This window comes from Euprymna scolopes, chromosome 41, assembly GCF_053919585.1.
Source record: "Euprymna scolopes isolate OS-2025 chromosome 41, ASM5391958v1, whole genome shotgun sequence".
NCBI classification, from domain to species: domain Eukaryota; kingdom Metazoa; phylum Mollusca; class Cephalopoda; order Sepiida; family Sepiolidae; genus Euprymna; species Euprymna scolopes.
In genome coordinates, this window is record NC_136522.1 from 73,194,354 (window position 1) to 73,218,075 (window position 23,722).

At 35.4% G+C, this 23,722-nt stretch overlaps 1 protein-coding gene across 5 annotated transcripts in view; it reads left to right on the forward strand.

The window, feature by feature from the left end:
* Positions 1-23,722, forward strand: part of LOC145266630 (glutamine--fructose-6-phosphate aminotransferase [isomerizing] 2-like) — a 180,626-nt gene that overhangs the window by 62,247 nt on the left and 94,657 nt on the right. For all 5 annotated transcript variants that reach the window (XR_013864769.1, XM_080122550.1, XM_080122547.1 and 2 more), the window contains exons 3-5: positions 8,709-8,807; positions 11,410-11,535; positions 14,319-14,377. Coding sequence is in view for 4 of the 5 variants with exons in the window: in XM_080122550.1 (XP_079978676.1) it covers positions 8,709-8,807; positions 11,410-11,535; positions 14,319-14,377 (284 nt within the window). In the remaining variant the exon portion in view is untranslated. The remainder of the gene's footprint in view (positions 1-8,708; positions 8,808-11,409; positions 11,536-14,318; positions 14,378-23,722) is intronic.

The following is a 23,722-nucleotide window of genomic DNA, read 5'->3' on the forward strand; positions in this document are numbered from 1 at the left end:
TATATTCTGCTGCCATTTTTTTTTTTTTTTTTTTTTACATTTTTTTTAATCTGGTCGATGCAGTTTTGATTTTTGTAAATTATAATTAGTTTATCTAGCACGCCATTTCCTTCTCCTCCATTCCGGTAGAAAAAAAAAAAACAAACTTTTTTTTCAAAATAATATTTTATTCATTTTTAGGGATTTCAGTTTTAGGAGATGTTTTCTTTGGGCGTTTTGATTTGAGCGAAGTTGATTTTAGAATGAGCCGGGTTCAGAGAAATATTTTCAATGAAAAGGGTTTAAAGATTTTATAATCAAATGTGAGAAAAAAGGAAGACATTGTCATATGATAAACAAAACCAAAATAATGAGTTAAGAAAGCATCGGGCAGCACGATATATATATATATATATATATATATATATATATATATATATATATATATATATATATATATATATATATACTAGCATGAGTGCCCGGCGTTGCCCGGGTATTTGGAGGTGTATATTGAGCAAAAAAAAAAAAAAAACGGTCAATTTTTTTAACTTTGACCCCTATTATGACTCCTTAAAATTTATTGATTTGGGCTCAAATCAAGTTATTAAGTTAGATTCATGTCCACGGAACGTATATATAAAATTTCAAGTGATTAGAACCAAAATTGTTGGAGGAGTTTAGTAGAGTTCTCAAAGTTCAAATAATTGAACTTTGACCCCTTAATCGCCAAATTTCTGGCCGAAAACCGTTCACATCGATTTTCCCAAATCTCAGTACCCTGTATATCAATTTTCGAGTCTGTAGACTTAAAATCGACAGAGTTATTGCGTAGGGAAATGTACACACACAGACACACAGACACACAGATACACAGACACACAGACACTTTCACTTTTACATATATATATATATATATATATATATATATATATATATATATATATATATATATATATAATAGACTTCTCTTTGGACTACTGCACTGCCCGGAAAAAAACAATTTTCATTATTTCAGCTGTTTTGAAAACTTTCTAATCGGATTATATGCATCGTCACGCTGGACTTATTTTGGAATACATTCTATTTAAAGAACTATTTTGCATTTTGGATCAACTCGAGAGGAGTTTCATTCAAGCTGAAATATTGTGTGCGGTTTAGTTTTTTACATATCCAATATTTTTTCATTTGGCAATTTATAACAACAATAAATTGTGGTTTCACTTAATGCCTTAACTAGCAAATTCTAGCATTGCTACAAATATAATTTGCTGATTTCTTTATGTCCTCTGATGAGAATAATAAGAATAGCATTCTTTGAAACTCCGCGAAATAAGGACTTTGTAAATTGTTTTTGGAGTATTAAGTCAAACAATAAATTCTGATTGTAAAGTTCAATTTTCAGTTTTAATTTTCTTTCTCTTATATATATATATATATATATATATATATATATATATATATATATATATATATATATGTATATACTAGCAAAAGTACCCGTCGTTGACTGGGTTCAAAAACAGCCTACAGAAAATGGACTCTGATTTATTAAAGTATGATAGGTTATGAAAAGGAAGGGTTGTAAAGAGATAGCTTCGAATTCTGGGGTATCAAAACCAAAGCAAAATATGATGAAAGTAAAAATAAAATAGATAAACCCCATAATTTATTATACCATACCTGTTCACACTGAAACACTTATCACAATATTCTGTGGATCTATATTAAAAAACCTTGTTAAACTTTGTGGCATATTTACATTCTATGAAGGTCAGGCACGAACGAACATCCCATAATTTTATTATACCATTTTTCTTCAAACTGAAACATAATTATCAAAGTATACTTACGCAGATAGATATGAAAAGTCTTTATTAAAGTTTGTGCCTATTTCCATTCTATGGAGGCCATGCGCAAACGCAGACCCCACAATTTTATTATACGATCTCTATTTAAGTTAAAACATACTTATCAAAGTATTATTATGTACATCTATATCAAAAACACTTGTAAACGTTATTTTTTTTAATTTTTTAATTTTTTATTTCCATACTTTGTGGATCAGGTGCGAACGCAGACCCCACAATTTTAATGAACCACCGTTCTGCCAGATCAAACATACCCATTCCTGTGTCTCGATACATCTTCTATCATTATATGTAATCAGTTTTTTAAAATAGTTAACCATATAGGAGCCTATTTGTGACCACACACACACACACACACACACACACACACACACACGTTCAACTTTATATTATAAAGATATATATATAATATATATATAATATATATATGTATAATATATATATATATATATATATATATATATATATATATATATATATATATATATAAATTGTATGCAAAATCCGATCCCGCATTTTGCTAATTCCTACCCTCTGATGAGAAGGAAAGTATTTCTTCGAAACTCCGCAGATTAAGGACTATCCACTTATCAAGTGTTTCCTTTTCAGATTAAATATGTTTTTAACTCTTTTTCAAAGTGTTTCTTAATATGTTTTATTAACTGTTTGCTCCTATATATATATATATATATATATATATATATATATATATAGTCATCTACATGCAGTACTGTTTCGCTGTTTCACAGCTCATCAGTGCGGCTAGACAGGCAACTACCTCAAGCCAGGATTGAAACCCGACCGTTTGTACGGCAGTCAAGGCTCCTAACCATTACGCTATTGGCGGCTGCTTGAACGAGTAGTGAGTTTAACGATGTTTTGATATCGTCTGAATATATATATATATATATATATATATATATATATATATATATATATATATATATATATATATATATATATATATATATATATATATATATATATATATATATATATATAATGACACTATAAACATTTTTGTATTATGGTATATAAACACCACATGAGACTAACCATGTTTGTATCATTTTACATTAATATCAACAAGGTACAAGTGATTCAACAGGGATTGTAGATATATATATATATATATAGTTTATATGTAGATATATCCTGAACCAGCAAGATAACTATATTTGACAAAATAACAATACTATAAACATTTTTGTATCAGGGTATATAAACACCTCATGGGACTAATCATGTTTGAAACACCCAGGTGACTAATGCAGAGTTAAGGGGACGGTCCAACAAGAATTTATTTACATTAGACTTGAACTTTTATTCAGCTCGAAAGACAAGTAGCGTTAAGTGTTACGCGAGCACAAGAAAAATGGCTGGCATAAGTGGGTCACATCATTGAAGTGTCAATAATCGCCCAAAAGTCGAAAATTAAAGAAAATACTAGTAGAAAGTACCCAATAAATGTTATGGTGTATGGAATGCTTTGGTTTTTTCTTTATCATAAGTTTTGGTGGGATTATTATTTTATTTACAATTTATTACTCTTTCAGTCGTGTAACTATGAGCTTAGCTAATGTAATATCTTTTTTTTTCTTTAGTTTTATGATTTATTTTATTGTATTATTTTATATTAATATCAACAAGATACAATTGATTCAAACTTTTCAACAGGGATTGTAGATATATCCTGAACCAACAGAATAACTATATTTTACGAAATAATAACATTATAAACATTTTTGTATTAGGGTGTATAAACACCACATGGGACTAACCATGTTTGAAACATCAATGTGACCAACGCAAGGATAAATGGTGATGGTGATTACTAGGGCTAGGACAACAGCATATTCTTTTCGGTGTTTTGACTCTCGAGTGTGTATCTGTTGATATCTTATATGCTTTTATATAGAGTGATGTGGTTCTCAATTGTTTAACTGTGTCTGTGTCGGATATATTCTCGAGAGTTAAAACAATGATAAGAATATGCTGTTGTCACAGAATTGAACTGTCGACATAGTTTCCATCTATCCTGATACACTGATTGATTCCAACACGTTTTTTAAAAAAAATTTTATTTTCGTTTCACTCCAAACAAGGCACAGGGCCACTTAATCGTGAGGGGCTACTATTTGGAGCCAGATTTGCAGGGATACTATTTATGGAGTTGGGCAGCAAGATGTTTGTTCACATTACATTTGAATTTCTGCATGTCAGTACAGTCAGGGAAGCAGGGACTTAGGAGGGAATTCTAAAGTACAGCAGCTATTCGAGTAGAAGGTTTTATGGCATCTAGGGATCTCTACAGTGTAGGGGTGGGATTTTGCTGCTTGTTGGGTTTTTCAAGGGTATTGTCGTTGAGAGGGTACTTGTGCTTGGAGTTTGTCAGAGCATATGCTATTGAAATATTTGTAAAACAGGCACAAGTTTTCGGTGATGGGACAGAGGTTGGAATTTAGTTGATAGTTCAGGACTTATTAGGTTGGCGACTCTTTTCTGAATGCTGTCTATGAGCGAAAGACTCGGCCAGGAGCGGAAAAGGAAGTAATCAGTTCTGGTCAATGTGGGGGCAACCCTTCATATCAGACAATTGATAATTTTGGACCCTGCCAGAGTGCCCCCCCCCCCGTGAGGGAGCTGGTTTTTTCTCCCCACATTAAAAAAACGGCCTTGTGCCTAATTTGCTCAGTGGGAAAGCAAATAAATAAGAAGACTAGTGGCAGATGCATCACCCCAGATGTGGCGACAATACTCCATACATGAGTGAACCGTGGCCTTCTCTAACAATTCGATGTCCTTTGTGTAAAACGATTTGTGTTTTGCCTCAAAATATATCTTAGCTTTTTATATCACTTCTTCTTTGTCGTCAAATCTCTTTCCCTGGAGCATTCTTTTGAGGTCGGCAGTCAGTAGTCACTGAGTCAGATCGGCAAAATTGGGTGGATGCGGAAACAATTCAAACTGTAATTTAATGTAGTTCTTGGCCTTCGGGACAAGATCAAAGTGTAGTATTTATTTTCTCACACATACACACACACACACAAAAAAAAAAAAAAAAAAAAAAAAAAATGCACACACAACATACAGAAATGAATATACAAATTGTACATAGTTAAATTTTACATTGAACGCTGGGGTTATTAGTTAGATTAGGATCCACAGAGTGATTGAGGTATTTTGGTAAATGTTGCCAGTCAAGAGTAAGACTTCAAAGTCTCATCTGTTACATAGTCAAAAAGACCCTGTACCCTCCCCCTCCCAATTTCTTGTAGGGCCTTGTGCCTAATTTTGTTGAATTGAATTTTTTGTACGTTTTTTATGTTCAATTTTTTCTTTCTCAATAAAATATATAAACAAGATCAAAGTGTAGTATCTGTTCCGGCAGATGCTGCACTTGAGATGATTTGTGCCGGTCAGTGGAGGGGAGGCCCTCTATACTGGGACAATTATTATTTTTTGGTAACCAGAGTGACCCCTTTTAGGGGAGCTGGTTTTTACCTCACATTAAAAACGGCCTTGTGCCTAATTTGCTCAGTGGGGGAGCAAATAAATACCATCTGTTCCGGCAGATGCTGCACTTAAGATAGTTTGTACCAGTCAATGGAGGGGAAACTCTCTATACTGGGACAATTATTATTTTTGGTAACCAGAGTGCCCCCTTTTTGCCTACTTTTAGGGGAGCTGGTTTTTACCTCACATTAAAAACGGCCTTGTGCCTAATTTGCTCAGTGGGGGAGCAAATAAATACCATCTGTTCCGGCAGATGCTGCACTTAAGATAATTTGTACCAGTCAATGGAGGGGAAGCCCTCTATACTGGGACAATTATTATTTTTGGTAACCAGAGTGCCCCCTTTTTGCCTACTTTTAGGGGAGCTGGTTCTTACCTCACATTAAAAACGGCCTTGTGCCTAATTTGCTCAGTGGGGGAGCAAATAAACACCATCTGTTCCGACAGATACTGCAAGCAAAGACCATATGTGGGGGCGACCCCACATATAAGACCTTGGTCAATGTAGGGGCAACCCTTCATACCAATTGTCACTATCCAGCTCCCCTACTCCCCGGGGAGTTGGTCCCCATTTCCCCTTCACTCCTCACATTAAAAATCGGCCTTGTGCCTAATTTGCTCGGTGGGGGAGCAAATAAATACCATCTGTTCCGACAGATACTGCAAGCTATGACTAGCTAGGACTAGCTATGACTAGCAAAGACCAGATGTGGGGGCAACCCCACATGCTTGACCTTTAACCAGCTCCCATTTCCCACCTCTCGGGAGCTGGTCCCCTTTTTCCCTTCCCCCTCCCTTCACTCCTCACATTAAAAATTGGCCTTGTGCCTAATTTGCTCGGTGGGGGAGCAAATAAATACCATCTGTTCTTCAGATGCTGCACTTCTATTTCTTGTTCTCTTTCGGTGGATGAGAAATCCTTCACGACTGAGACAATTTTTATTTTTGTACCTTTTCTCCACGTTAAAAAACGACCCTGGTGTCTAACTCTGTCCCGTGGGGAGGCATAGTAAATAGGTACAATCGTTATGATCAACTTGTGACATGGTGCATTGCCTTTTTTTTTTTTTTTTTTTACACAGTGATCACCACTTATCCCTGAGTGGCTTCCGGGCCTTGATAAGGGTTATTGCAAGTACATTACGTTAGTGTGGAGATTTGATGAAGTATTTACTTAAGGGGGTGGTTCATTAGGAATTTGTTAACGTTGGACTTGAAGACATCCAAGTTGTAGTCCGGTGGGAAGCAGGCAGACGGAACAGAGTTCCACAGGCGTGCAGTTCTAAGAAAGAAGCTTTGTTCATGGAATCCGCGTTTTGATTTAGGCACAGATATAGAGTGGGGGAAATTTTTCACAGTGGATTCAGCTAGACGGGTGTTTTTCGTGAAAAATTGGCGAGGGGGGGACCAGAGATTGGAGTTCAGACGAGCACCTGCCATGGAAATAACGATAAAACAAGGATAGGCTCGCAACGTCTCTTCTGTGGGAGAGAGGTTGCAGGGTAGAGAAAAGGGCATCCCCCACTAAGCCACGAAGTCTATTTTGTACTCTGTCAAGGCAGGATAGGCTGTTTTTAGCAGCTCCTTCCCAGATATGGCAACAGTATTCCATCCTTGGGCGTAGTGGTGAAGGATTCTTTCTGCCCGTCTATGAAGCACATTATCAAGAAGCTGCTTTCCAGCTGACTATAGCATGATATCACGGAGCTGACTCTTTTTTGTTTTTTGGAATGCTTTGTCTCTGGCTTCAAAATATGCCTCAGTTTCCAATATCATTTCTCCTTTGCAGACAAATCTATTCTCTTGAGTATTCTTTTTAAGCCTAGCGTTTTTTTTTTTTGTTTTTTGTTTTTTTTTTTTCTCTCATCCTGTATTGGTTGCATTTTAGAGGGCTATCATAACAGTGCCACACCGTATGGTTCTCCTCATTGTCTCCGCAGATTGTTGGGTCGGGTTTGTAGCTTCATCTGACTACGGAAGCATCATTGAATAAAGTTTCAGGCCTTACTAATAAAAAACATCTTTTATGCGAAATTTGACTTTACGCATCAACATAGTCGCCTTCTAGAGTGATAAAGATTGCAAAGACAACAGATGAGAAGTGGAATATTACCATATTGAAATAGAATAGAACTGAACAGATCTCGCACTGTCGACCAAGTTCCAACCTCTGTCTCATCACCACAATGTTGCATTCTTGTGCCTGTTTTACAAGTACTTTGATGGAATGTGCTTTGACGAACTCATTGCACTTATTCTCTGTCAACGTACATGCTTCTGACTAACCTGTCGAGCAGCAAAGTCTAATGTAAACAAATTTTTGATGGGCCGTTCCATATAAGTTAACAAAGTTACCGAATTTCCATTACTAACGATTATTTTATTGTCCGATTGTCTACTGTACACTCTTTAACCCTTATCCTCGAGTGGCCTCTTGGCGTTGATAAGTGGTGATGCCTTTGTAAAAAAAAAAAAAAAAAAAAAACATAATCGCTCTAACCCCCACCACGCCCTCAAACTGAAATGAATGGCTCTCGTCTTGGAGAGGTTCCATGTCTTGACAAGCTTCTGGGACTGACCTTCACTCCTGATCTGAAATGGAACACATACATCAGATCTGTTGCCAATATTGCTGGAAAAAATGGTTGGATCACTCTACTGCTCCAGAAGGTATGTCGTTGCCGATGCAATCCTCTATCTGTATAAGAGCCAGATACATTTTAAAATGGAGTACTGGCCAAGAGCTGCTCGACGCTCTCTATCCTGCGTTGATAGTTCAAAACTGACTTCAAAATCTAGTAGGTGATGCCTTTATCTCTTTCCTACAATCCCTTTCCCACAGAAGAAACGTTGCGAGCCTGTCTCTGCTCTACCACTATTTTCATGCAAGTGCTCGACTGAACTCCAATCTATGGTTCCCCTTGCCAAACTTTCACAAAAAAACACTCGACTCTCTACAGCCACTATAAACGATTTCCCCCACTTCTGTGCCTAAATTTAAATGCAGACTCCATGAAGAAAGCTTCTTTCCCAGAACTGTTCACCTTTAAAACACTGTTCCGCTTTTCTGCTTCCCAGTTGAATACAGCATAGTAGTCTTACAAATCCAATGTAAACAAGTTCTTGTTGAGCCGTCCCTATAAATAATCAAATTCTACCCAAATTTACATCACTAACAATTACTACACTACTAATTTATATTCATTAACCGTTTTCCTCGAGTGATCGTCAGGCCTTGATATGTGGAGACTCCTGAGTAAAAAAAAAAAAAAAAAAAAATCTCCAAAATTCAGAACTAGAATCATCAGTTTATGATTATTTTATTTTTTATTTTTTCTCCAGGTGTTGCGTACGAAGATGGTACTAATGGCCAACAGAAAGGTGCCATCAAGATAATCAAGAAACCTGGAAAAGTGAAGAACCTCGAAGATGAAATAAAACGTAAGTAAACATGTAAGCCGTTGTGTGTGTGGGGGGGGTCTTGTGTTAGATATTTGGTTTTTATCAAAATAGTTTGAGGGTTGCTGTTGAAAAAAAAATGGAGCAATGAAAGCAGTGCATCACTGAAGAGTTTTGTCAAAGCATTTTCAAAATGTTTCAAGATTCCTTGTCTCTTTTTCTCAGCTCCTTCGTCTCGCTTTCTGTTGCATTTGTCTCTTTTTGTCTTCTCTCTCTTTTTCTCAATCATCTCTTGTGTCTCTTTGTCGTCTCTCTTTTCTCTCTCTCTCTCTCTCTCTCTCTCTCTCTCTCTCTCTCTCTCTCTCTCTCTCCCGTCTTCGTTTCTTTCTCTCATCTTAGCTTCATCCCTATTTTTCGTTTTTCTCTCTTTTGGTATCCTATTTCTTTTGTCAGTCGATCTCTCTCTCTCTCTCTCTCTCTCTCTCTCTCTCTCTCTCTCTCTTTCTCCAATGAAAATGTTTCACCTCTCTCTTTCTCAATCATCTCTTGTCTCTCTTTCTCGTTATTCTCTTTCTCCTCTCTCTCTCTCTCTCTCTCTCTCTCTCTCTCTCTCTCTCTCTCTCTCTCTCTCTTTCTCCAATGAAAATGTTTCACCTCTCTCTTTCTCAATCATCTCTTGTCTCTCTTTCTCGTTATTCTCTTTCTCCTCTCTCTCTCTCTCTCTCTCTCTCTCTTTCTCCAATGAAAATGTTTCACCTCTCTCTTTCTCAATCATCTCTTGTCTCTCTTTCTCGTTATTCTCTTTCTCCTCTCTCTCTCTCTCTCTCTCTCTCTCTCTTATCTCTCTCACCCTTCCTCGTTTCTTTCTCTAATCTTACCACCATCCCTATTTCTCGTCTTTCTCTTTTGTGACTCTTTCTTTTGTCAGTCTCTCTCTCTCTCTCTCTCTCTCTCTCTCTCTCTCTCTCTCTCTCTCTCTCTCTCTCTCTCTCTCTCTCTGTCCTGACGACGAAAACGGCACTAAGTTAATTGGGTAGGGTTTAATCATATAAATGAATGGTTCAATAAGAACTTGTTTACATTAGACTTGAAAACGGTCGTGTTATAGTCAGATTGAAAGCAGTTCCACTGTATGGTGTTCCACAGATGGACAATTCTTGGAAAGAAACTCTGCTCATGAAACAGGCATATCCATGGCTCTACATTTTATGCACGTAATATTTAATAACAAAAAAATATATAAAATGCCTTCAATAAGTTTCCGGGGTTTTTTCGTATGGGCACTTTTATTGATTGTATACACATGAAACTCTAGTTCCCTTCAAAGTAATCTTCTCCGGCTGCAATGCATCTGTTGTACCGTTCTAACAACTTCTGTAAGACCCCATGGAAGTCCTCTTGTGTGAGCGTGTCAATGGCCCTCGGCTTTTTCATCTTTTCAATCGTCTCATAACGACAACTTCTAAGGTTTTCCTTGAGCTTAGGGAATAACCAAAAGTCACAGGGAGCAAGGTCTGGCCGATAGGGAGGGTGAGAAACTGTCTTGATGCGAATCTTAGTCAAATAGTCTGACCTCTTCCAATGGAGTTTCTTCCGGAACTCCTTTAAAACCTTAACATAGCATTCCTTGTTGACTGTCTGTCCAGTGGAAGCCAGTGAATGTAGTGTTCGGATTTCCTTACTCCTCCCACATCTATCATCATCCCTTAGACTTCCTACCTTCCTTGAATCTCTTATGCCACTATAAAAAAACTGAGGCTTGATTCATGCAAGATGGTCCAAAAGCAGACTGAAGCATTCCATACATTTCTGGCGATTTATTTTCCAAGTTTTAAACAGAATTTTATTGCATATCATTCTTCTAAAGTGTCCCTACGTCCAGATTGCATTTTTGAAATTCATTGGCTGTGACAATCAGGCTTTAGTAGGGTGTATTCCAATTCCTTGCTCTAGCTGTTTATTTGAACCTGAAATCATAAAAATTTGTCAGTCATAAGATGTACATCAATAACACACTATATATATATATATATATATATATATATATATAGAGAGAGAGAGAGAGTGAGAGAGAGAGAAATATATTGATTTTGATTTTGTTGTTGTTCCTTCTTGTGAAACGGATTTTTAATTTAATTCTAATTTGAATTTTAAATTATCAATCACATTACTGAATATATATATATATATATAACTACTTCATTTACTCACATAAAATCAATATACGAAAGTATGAATTTATGCATAAACTTTAAGTATTTACTTCAAAAGTGCTCAATACGTAGGTAGAGCAAGTTAGTAATTTATAAAATATATATGGCAATTAAGCTACACTGAATATTCCGCGTTTCATCCACTCTAGGATTCTTCAGGATTATATTTTATAAATTACTATATATATATATATATATATATATATATATATATATATATATATATATATAAAATTCGTACTAGTTAGCATAATCTCTACTTGCTGGCATAGGGTCCTATATATATATATATATATATATATATATATATATATAACACAACATGCAGCATCTCTTCTAAATAACTCGTGCAGAAATCTGTGGACAATGCTAAAAAACTAAATGAAAAGTAATTTTTTTTTTTCAATTTATTTTTTTATTTTTTATTTCAGAGGATTCTAGAATCAATTTTGGTGAAGTCGCAGACTGTCACATTGGAATTGCGCACACGCGGTGGGCCACACATGGCGAACCAAGTGCAATTAATAGTCATCCACAGAGGTCTGGAGTTAACAATGGTAAGCAAGAATTCATTTTTTTTTTTACCATTCTTTATAAAGAAGTTATAGTTTGTGAAGTGCTAGCAAGCTAATTAAACCAGCTAATATATATATATATATATATATATATATATATATATATATATATATATATATATATATATATATACTAGACTACCCATGACCTGTTGGGTCAGTATGTTATATTTGCTATGGAATTCATGTATGAGCGTGACACTTGTGACGTAAAGAAAATAGTTTTTTTTGACATGACAGAAACATTTCTATGAAAGTATATTAAAATGAGAAATCACGGACAGATCGCTCAAACATGAAAAAAATCCTCCCTATTCGTGTAAAGTTACCTATTTTTCCGAATAATCGCTCAAAAATCGAAAATTAAACATGATTTTCCTACGAATCGAATGCCAACGAAAGTCATTTAGCAGCAAAAACGCACATGAACCTACCGATGAGAAATATAAGAATGAAAAACCCATATTGAAATCCTTCAACCAAGTTATAGAAACTTAAAATCTAAAAAAAAATAATTAATAAAACCTGAAGCAAAAAAATAAAACCTAAATAAATAAAATAAAATAAAACTAATATTGAAACAGATTAGTAAATGTGTCAACAAATTCACCGTTCTCACACAACTATTTTGTATCTAGAAATGTAAACAAAAAATAAAAAGGAAGGAAGGAAAAGGGATGGATAGAGACTAGTAGTAGTAGTAGTAGTAGTAGTAGTCTTGGCTTTACTACAATTGTTCTTATATTTGTCAACGGGTTAAAGTTGTTTAGTTGTAAGAAAATAGCGACAGTATAGTTGTAATAAAGAATAGCTGCAAAACTTCTTCCCATGTTAAATAATAATTTCGAAATAATAACGTTAATATTTCAGTGCGCGGTTCAAAATCTGCAAAAGAAGCGATTTGTGTTTATTTGTTTACGTTGTTATGGGTTAATGTGCATGTGCAACCGGATGTCGTAAACCAAAAAGTGAGTTACATCACTCGTTACAAGGTCATTTGAGTTTTATATATATATATATATATATATATATATATATATATATATATATACACACATATACTTATATGTATATATCCACACACACACACACATATATCATATATATGTGTATGTGTGTGTGTATATACATATATGTATATGTGAGTATATACATATATGTATATATGTGTGTGTATATACATATATGTATATATGTCTGTGTATATACATATATGTATATATGTGTGTGTATATACATATATGTATATATGTGTGTGTGTATACATATATATGTGTGTATATATACATATATGTATATATGTGTGTGTGTATACATATATATGTGTGTGTATACATATATGTATATATATGTGTGCGTATATATATACATATATGTATATATGTATACATATATGTATATGTGCGTGTGTGTATATATACATATATGTTTGTGTATAAACATATATGTATATATATACATGTGTGTGTATATGCATATGTACATATATGTGTGTATATGTATAAATGCATATGAATACAATGGATAATCATCTGAAGAAGTTGGTGGGGACAGGATATTTTTATGGAAACATAAATCGTAAAATTGCCAACTCATCAATGAAACAGCTGTAATGGAAAAAATCCAAGAAATAAACGGAGGTTATAAAAGCACTTCATCAAATCTCCACACTAACGTAATGTTCTTGCAATAACCCTTATCCCTGAGTGGCTTTCGGGCCTTGATAAGTGGTGATCACTGTGTAAAAAAAACAAAAAAACGTGAGTCTTTGAATTTTGAACAAAATTTTGCACTATATATATATATATATATATATATATATATATATATATATATATACATGGTGGAATGATAAAAGTGTCTCCCTAAAGAAAACAACACTACAGCTATATTTTAAAATATTTATTGAAAAAATCAATTCAGATCACTTGATTATGTTGTAGAGCTGATAATGCAGTCGCCTTCAGCCTCAATCACCACCTTGATAAGGGTCCAGAACTGGGAACATGCCAATGAGAGCTTGGTGAATACTTGGGAGATGGCAACGATCAGCCTGGCTTTGGTGTTGTGAGAGGTCAAGTTGGTGATTTTTTTTGACATATGACCAAACAACGCAGGTTCAGGTTTGGGGAGGAGGGAGGCTAGAGAGAGAAGAGTATAAAGTCGTAGCGCTCTTTCTCAAACTAAGCCTGGATCTTTGTACTTGTGAGCTGGTGCTGAATCCTGTTGCCACACCCAGTGTCTGCCAGTGGCCACCTGATTACACCAAAGGATCACCACTTTCTTCAGCACAACCAGGTACACTTTGGTGTTGACTTTCAACCGACTTTGAAGATGTGAGGAGGCATGATGTGGCTCTCACTTGAAACCACACCAAACACCATAACCGTGGCCGGAAACTTTGCATCACCCTGGGCACCTCCCTGTTATTTGTGGCAATCCAGCGATTCATTTTGGGGGTGCTGGCGATGGTCCTGTTGTCATATGTCATAACTTGGATCATAGGGAGCAGGAGTTGTACAGTGGCACATCTATGATCTTGCTTGTTGAACATTGTGTCACTTTCAGACATGATAGAAGGCTACTATTGTTCTTGGGATTTGTAATAGGTTCCACATTATCTGCCAAACTTAATCCCTGTTCCATCGTCGCACTGATGAACTCATCGCAGCAAAATCCCACCCCATCACTAAAAGTCCCTAGATGCCTTCTACTCTAATAGATTCTTCTTTTTGTAATTGAAATTTTTTTTTTCTAATTTCTAGAATTCATCGTTGTCCACAATGGAATCATCACGAATTACAAAGACATTAAATCACTTTTGGTAAGTATTATTTTTTTATAAACTAGTTCATATTCTTTGGCCGATGTTCGTAGGGTACAAGGTGCGTTCAGTAAGTTTCCAGACTTTTTCGTTTAGGCACTTTTATTGATAATACACTCTGGTCCTCTTCAAAGTAATCTCCTCCGGTTGTGTGAGCGTGCCAAAGACCCTCGTCACAGCCTCTTTCATCTCCTTAATTGTCTCATAATAACAGCCTCTAAGGTTTTCCTTGAGCTTAGGGAATAACCAAAAGTCACAGGGAGCAAGGTCTGGACTATAGGAAGGGCGAGGAACTATCTTGATGCCCATTGTTGTCAAATAGTTTGTGAAAAGGATAGGGATGTGGACTGGTGCATTCGCACAAATCTTCCCCATCTTCAGTTCCTCACGAATAATTGTCTGTACAGTTCCCACACTGACATCAAACTGTACACTTATTGTCTCTATAGACACATGACAATCCTTATCCATGAAATTCTTTATTTGGCCAATCAACTCTGGTATTCTGACTTCCTTACTCCTCCCACACCTCTCATCATCCCTCACAAACTACCCGCCTTCCTTGAATCTTTTATGCCAATCAAAAACTGATGCTCGATTCATGCAAGATGGTCTCAAGCATTCCATACGTTCTGTGGCATTTTTCAAGTTTTAAAACAAAATTTTATTGCATACCGTTCTTCTAAAGTGTCCTCACGTCCAGATTTCATTTTTTAAATTCATCAACTGTGACAATCGGGCTTTAGTAGGGTGTATTCCAATTCCTGTTGTAGCAATTCATTTGAACGTGAAATCATAACATTTGGTCAGTCATCTCATAAGATGTATAGCAATAACATAGTGAATTTTAAAGAGTCTACGACAATTTTAAATGCCTGTACAAAAAAGTCTGGAAACTTATTGAACGCACCTCGTATGTCAGTTTCTATCTTCATTCATTTTCTACCGCTTATGAAGCAATACAGAGAAAAGCTGTTTGTTCAGTTTTAAACGCCATATTACCATGAAAAATTAATTTTTATAATCTATATAATACTCTAATTTTTCCTTCCTTCGTCTGTACTTAACGTTTTGAAAAAGGCCAAATTGGTTCTAAAAAAAAAGCCAATCTGGTAACCCTGGATGAGAATATAAGAGTGACTGCCCTTTTATGTAGACTCGTTTTCGAAAAGCATTATAATGATATATGATCATTGCTATAATGTGTGAGAAAGGAACTCATAGAATTTTTACACACAGTGGTGCTTCACTGAAGAAAGGAGTCAGGGAAACGTCACATCAAAAAGGGAACATTCAAAAGAAACAGGTGGGGGAGAACATTGTCTGCCAAGAGATACTGGCCTGAAAGAGTAAATTAAAGATAGTTTTTTACAATGCGATTTTATTATTTGCATTGAACTATGTAGCACAATATTATTTTCTGAGTATTTATTAGTACTTCTTAATTTATAACATTTGGGTCAGTTCTATATTTAAAATACAATGAACACTATTTTCATAGGAATATTAATAAACTCATATTTGTGATGTGTTACTTTGGCTTGAAGTGGTGAACACCTGTTAGAGCATTTGCTGCTACCAGCTCAGGTTGTCTGAAGATTCTGGATTCCTGACCAAAAATGCACCAAACATAGATGTTATGATTTTTTTGTTGCAATTTTATTTCTACAAAACTACCAAACTAAACACCATGAATAAATATTTGAAAATATAAAGAACTTGAAGCATAAAAACTTGTTTTTCAAAATTACTGGATTCTGCATAAAATAACCCCAGAATGGTTGATATGCCATAAGACAAAACTACCAAACCAAACAAAAACTATTGATATTGACTGGTACAATGGGGAAAGAGGTGGCTGGTTACATCTAATGCATCTAAAACCAAGCTCCTATCTTTACATCATCACCACTTTGATCCTCATCTGGCATCAATTGAAATGAATGGTTCTCGCCTTGAGGAGACTCCATGTTTTGACAAGCTTCTAGGCTTGATCTTTAATCCTGATCTGAAATGGAACACATGCATCAAATCTGTTGCCAAGGCCACTGGAAAAATGGTGGGATCCTTCTACCGCTCCAGTAGATATCTCACTTCTGATGCAATTCTCTACCTTTATAAAAACCAGGTACGGCCAATGATGGAGTATTGTTGCCACATCTGGGCAGGAGTTGCTAGAAGCAACTTATCCTGTCTTGATAGAGTTCAAAATAGACTTTGTAGTTTAGTGGGGATGCCCTTTTCTCTTCCCTGCGACCTTCTTCCAACAGAAGAGACATTGCGGGCCTCTTTGCTTTATCGTTATTTTCATGGCAAATGCTCGTCTGAGTTTCAATGTATGGTCCTCTCTCACCAAACTTTCACGAAAAACACTCGTCTAACCAAAACCACTATCTAATTTCCCACACTCTTTATCTGTGCCTAAACCTAAACGTAGATTCCATGAACAAAGTTTCTTTTTTAGAACTGAACGCCTGTGGAACTCTTTTCCGATTACCTGCTTTCCAAATGACTACAATCTGATTGTCTTCAGGTCCAACGTAAAAAAGTTCTTGATGAACCGTCCCCCCCTAAGTAATCCAATTTTACAAACTTCCCACTACTTATGTTTACTACGCTATAATCACATTGACTAATGTATACCTATTAACCCTTATCCTTGAGTGGCCTTCGGGCCTTGATAAGTGGTGACTCCTTTGTAAAAAAAAAATTAATAAATAAAATTTCATAATCAAGCATTAATAACATAATAATAATGTTAGTGCAAAATAATTAAAAAAAAAACAATTGGTTTTAAGTCATTTACACATTTTTTTTTTATTTTTACTTATTTACTCAAATTGGACCCGATTTAATCTATCAGGTATTTATATTTTAACAATGGGTTTTATTCAAAAAAAAAGAAGAAGTTAATTTGCCGTAAGACGAAACAACCAAACAAAGAAAACACGCAAACGCACACACACAAAAACCCACAAACGCACACACACATAAAAAACACACAAACGCGCACACACACACAAACACACACACACACACACAAACACACACACACACACATAAATACACACAAAAAAACACACACGTGCACAAAATACACAAACGCACGCACACACAAAAACACACAAATGCAAACATACACGCACATACACATACAAACACACCTTGTGTCTAACTCTGCTCTCGTGGGGAGGAAAGTAAATAGGAATATTCAAAAATTATTATAACGACATTTGAAAACGAGGTTACATCAAAGGGAGGTCACACATACACACACACAAAAACACACATACACACGCACAAAAACACACGTACACACACACGTACACACACATACACACACACAAAAACACACGTACACACACACAAAAACACACATACACACACACAAAAACACACATACACACGCACAAAAACACATACACACACACAAAAACACACGTACACACACACAAAAACACACATACACACACACAAAAACACACATACACACGCACAAAAACACACATACACACGCATAAAAACAGACATACACACACACAAAAACAGACATACATACACACAAAAACAGACATACACACGCGCAAAAACACATACACACAAAAAAAAACACACATACACACACACAAAAACACATACACACACACACAAAAACAGACATACGCACACACAAAAACACGTACACTCACACACACCCAAAAACACACATACACACACACAAAAACACACACACACACACACAAAAACACACATGCACACACAAACAAACACATACACACACAAACAAACACAAGCAAAACACAAAAAACACATAAATATACACAAAAAACACACTCACAAAACATACAAACGCATGCACACACGCAAACAAACACACAAACATACATACACATACACACACACACCTTGTGTCCAACTCTGCTCTCGTGGGGAGGCAAGTAACTAGGAATATTCAAAAATTATTATAACGACATTTGAAAACGAGGTTACATCAAAGGGAGGTCACACATACGCACATAAAAAACACACACATACACACAAACACATGCATATACACAAAAACAAACACACACACACACACACACGCACACACACACACACACACACACACACACACACACACACACACACGTACACCAGAAACTGAGCATGGATTATTTTCCGTTTTATGCAAATTTAGTTTATTTCAACCCATAATAGAATTGAATAATTGAGATCCATGAATAATCCGGGTACTTTTTTTCTTTTTATTTTTTTTTTCTTTCTTCTTTTTTCTTTTTTTTATCATCCCGTTACCTCATCTTCCACCCCGGGGCAGGAGTGCACTTTGCACCCAGCTGTTAGAAGTTGCTGTAATCTGCACTGCTTCTCAACAATCAAACCAACTGTTCCAGTTTCAATGTGAACGCATATTTGTTCTTATAGGTTTTTATATTTGCATTTGTGAAGATGTTAGGGTTATGTTACGGTGGGGACGGAGGCTCTATTTTTTTTTTTTTTTTTTTTTGTCTTTTTCAGCTGAGGTTAGGGTTAGGGTTAGCTAAGGTCATGAAAAGATTAAAATTATCTTTTATATTGTATTCTTTTTTTTTTTCTTGGTGTAAATTCCGCAATCACTTTGAAATGGGAATTTCTTTCTTCTAGAAGTATTTACATTTGTTGATATGGGACTTGAAAACAACCATGTTGTAGTCTGCAAAGAAGTAATCCCATGGCATGAGGGACATTTTATTTTCTTCTCTTAGAATTGATATTTGTTTACATGGGACTTAAAGATGACTTCCCAAATTTCCAACAATTTATTTAATTGTTACTGTCTTCCTCGGCAATTATTCAAACACTAATATCCAATATATGCTATAGTATATTTAGAGACCTTTTTTTTTTCTTTTTTTTTATTACATTTTCACCCCAAACAAGACACATTGCCACTTTGGTGTAGGGGGCTACTATCAGGGGCAACAACTACTGGGGTACTATGTAGGGATTTGGGCAGCAAGGTGTCGGTTCACGTTACACTTGAACTTCTGCACGTCAGTACTGTTGGGGAAGCAGGGACCTGGAATGGAATTCCAGAGTCTAGCGGTTCTGGGGAAGAAACTATTGGAGTAAAAAGATCTTTTACATCTAGGGATCTCTACAGTGTGGGGGTGGGATTTAGCAGCCTGTCGGGTTTGTCGAGGGTGCTCACGTCGTGGGGGCACAAGTGATTGCAGTTCGTCAGAGCATTCACCACTAAAATACTTGTAGAAAAGGCAGAGGGATGCAACATTTCGTCGATGGGACAGAGGCTGAAGCTTAGATGCCAGTTCAGGGCCTATCAGGTTTGCGACTCTCTTTTGAACCCTGTCAAGGAGCGAGAGACTAGTAGCAGATGCACCAGCCCAGATGTGGCAGCAATACTCCATACATGGGCGAATGGTGGCCTTATAGAGGTACAGGATACTTTCGGGTGTTAGTAGTTTTCTAGCACGGTAGAGAGAGCCCACCTTTCTTGCAGCGGCCCTGGCAATGCCTTCAATGTAATTGTTCCAACTCATGTTTCCTGTGAACGTTAGGCCAAGGAGTTTGAAAGATGGACTCTCAGATAAAGAGTCGTTGGCCATTGCTATGGAGGGGACACAAATGCAATGAGTTCATCAGAACATTCCATTAAAATATTTGTAAAATAGGCACAGAGATGCAACATTGTGGTGATGGGGCAGGGGTTAGAGCTTAGTTGACTTAAAGCAAAGCAAAGATCAAGTAATCTTTTTACAGAATAAATTTATTTTAATCTGAATAGACTTGATTTTTTGTGTATGTGTTTTCTGTTACTTATTTATAGAGATACATGTAATATATATATATATATATATATATATATATATATATATATATATATATATATATATATATATATATATATATGAAATAAAATGGAGGTGGAAGGACCTGGATACTCAACGTTTTGCCCGATTTATGCGGGCTTCTTCAAGAGGGATGGTCATTCGAATGACCATCCCTCTTGAAGAAGCCCGTATAAATCGGGCGAAACGTTGAGTATCCAGGTCCTTCCACCTCCATTTTATTTCATATCGTCGGATTTAATCCAGCTCAACAATCATATATATATATATATATATATATATATATATATATATATATATATTACATGTATCTCTATAATCTATAATCTATTATATATATAAAAGTGAACATGTGTGTGTGTGTACATTTTCCTACGCAATAACTCTGTCAATTTTAAGTATACAGACTCGAATTTTGATATACAGAGTACTGCGATTTGGGAAAATCTTTATAATCAGTTTTCGGCCAGAATTTTGGCTTTTAAGGGGTCAAAGTTCAACGATTTGACCTTTGAGAACTCTACCAAACTCCTCCGCCAATTTTGGGTCTAAACACTTGAAATTTTAGATATAGGTTCCTTGGACATGGATCTAACTTTATAACTTGATTTGAGCCCAAAACAATAAATGTTAAGGGGTCATAATAGGGGTCAAAGTTTTAAAAAAATTTGACCTCTGCAGTCTCTACCAAATTACTCAGACAATTTGTGGTCTAAACATTTGAAATTTGACATAAAGGGTATTCAAAGATAGGGAAAGCTTTTTAATCGGTTTGGGTCGAAAATTTGAGCTACCAATATATTCATATATATATATATGTATGTATGTATGTTTGCATGTCTGGCTAAAACTTTCGACAGAGGCGACGGATTTTAACAAGATGTATCGTTTTGAAGCTCGACCTTTCAGACGACAAATACCAAAAAATTGGCTTTAAACATTAATTTCTTCACCCTCAGCTGGGCACTTTTCTACATGGAGGGGTCGTTTATTTCGCCGATATTTTCAAAAGTCATCCCGTCTTTTCGATTGTCTAGCCTTAATTTAAACCTACGTCACTTCCGGTTTGGCGGTGTTCGTAACAGCAAAGACGTCACATTTTTTCATGTTCTTTTCCTCCTTCGCGGTACGGGTTCGAGCCTGCCTGCCTACTACCACTTTTTTTACTTGGCCTTTTGGCCAAGATCAAAGTGTAGTATCTGTTCTTCAGATGCAGCACTTCCATTTCTCGTTCTCTTTCAGTGGAGGGGAAATCTTTCACGACTGAGACAATTTTTATTTTTGTACCTTTTCTCCATGTTAAAAAACGACCCTGGTGTCTAACTCTGCCCCGTGGGGAGGCATTGTAAATAGTTACTACCACTTTTTTTTTTTTTTTTGCTCAACACACACCTCCAAACACCCAGGCAACACCGGGCACCCACGCTAGTATTTAGATATTTATGAAGAATTGGAATCAGAATCTGTAATTGTATTGAAATCGGGAAAAATATTGGAACAGTCCCATCACTAATTAAACAATTTGTGACCCTCCACCTGCAAACGCCCACTCTTGGATTCTACTGTCAATGTAGCCCCACCCCCTGGGTGTTTTCTTCCACACTGTTTCCTTCTGTTATTACATAGCGGGGTGTCTGTGTACCGGGGAGGGGGATTCGGTATGACATGGAGGATTGTATATAAAACATGTATAAACGAGGGAACCAGACCGTGTACATGTTATATAGTTGTTTATGTAATGTTTGTTCGTGAGTTTGTGTGTGTGTGTGTATACATTTTTAATGCATATAATAAACAGATATAGATACCTTCAACAATAGTTCAACAAATGGGAAAAATAGCACTATTGTCTACTTGCCCAGACAAAAGAAGGACATACCTGTATTGTTTCTGAAAATGTAAATCATTTTCTACCCCAACAATTCAGACTTATTTTGTTTATGTTCACCACATTCTTTTCTATTAAAACATATTTGTTTTTTATTTATCTAAGATTCCTTCTTTTTATTGTTTATAGAATCTAGTCAAGTTAAATTCCTAAAATGTCATTTAACCATATTTGTCCTTGAATTGCATTTTTCTCATGAAAACAAATCTAATTCCATCTACATGATAATAATAATAATAATAATGATCTTCTGGCTCAGAAAATTTGACAACGACTGTGCTTATCTGTAACACCGTTGCTAACTTTTTATAGTTGGTTCCAATCAACAACTATTTTATTTTGGACAGTCCACCATATTTGTGTTTCCTTTTTTGGACTTGAAGACGACCATATTGTGGTATGCAGGAAAGTAATTCTATGACATGGGGCACATTTTTTTTTTTCTGTTTAAATCAACATTTGTTGTTATTGGATTCGTTGTACGTACGATAAAATTGTCGCCCTAGAAAAGACGACATGATTTTACACTTTTAGTGATTACTATGTTATTGTCCTTTTCACCACTGTACACTCTTTAACCCTTATTCTCGAGTGGCCTCTGGGCCTTGATAAGTGGTGATTCCTTTATATTTCTACCTGTAAACGCTCACTCTAGCCATCTACCATATCATGCAGCAGATCTATCATATTTCCAAAGACGGCAGATTGTTAGTACTTGTATCACAGATGCTACTGTAATGGAAATTGATGAGATGGTGACCGCACCAAGAACTGTCACGAAGGTGGAGACAGAAAAAATGGAAAAGTGACAACATTTTTTATATCATTCAATTAAAAATATAAGTTATTCCCCTTTATATCATTCAATTAAAATATAAGTTATTCCCCTTTATATCATTCAATTAAAAATATAAGTTATTCCCCTTTATATCATTCAATTAAAAATATAAGTTACTCCCCTTTATATCATTCAATTAAAAATATAAGTTATTCCCCTTTATATCATTCAATAAAAAATATAAGTTATTCCCCTTTATATTATTCAATTAAAAATATAAGTTATTCCCCTTTATATCATTCAATTAAAATATAAGTTATTCCCCTTTATATCATTCAATTAAAAATATAAGTTATTCCCCTTTATATCATTCAATTAAAAATATAAGTTACTCCCCTTTATATCATTCAATTAAAAATATAAGTTATTCCCCTTTATATCATTCAATTAAAAATATAAGTTATTCCCCTTTATATCATTCAATTAAAAATATAAGTTACTCCCCTTTATATCATTCAATTAAAAATATAAGTTATTCCCCTTTATATCATTCAATAAAAAATATAAGTTATTCCCCTTTATATTATTCAATTAAAAATATAAGTTATTCCCCTTTATATCATTCAATTAAAAATATAAGTTATTCCCCTTTATATCATTCAATTAAAAATATAACCCTAACCTAACCAGCTATATTAGTTATACTATGTTTTTATATTCTTCAATAAGAATTGTTCACTTGCCAATGTGGAACATTTCAAATATCTGGGGAGCACAGTATCCTGTGATGGCTCCTTGGACAGAGAAATTAACACTAGAATCAGCAAGGC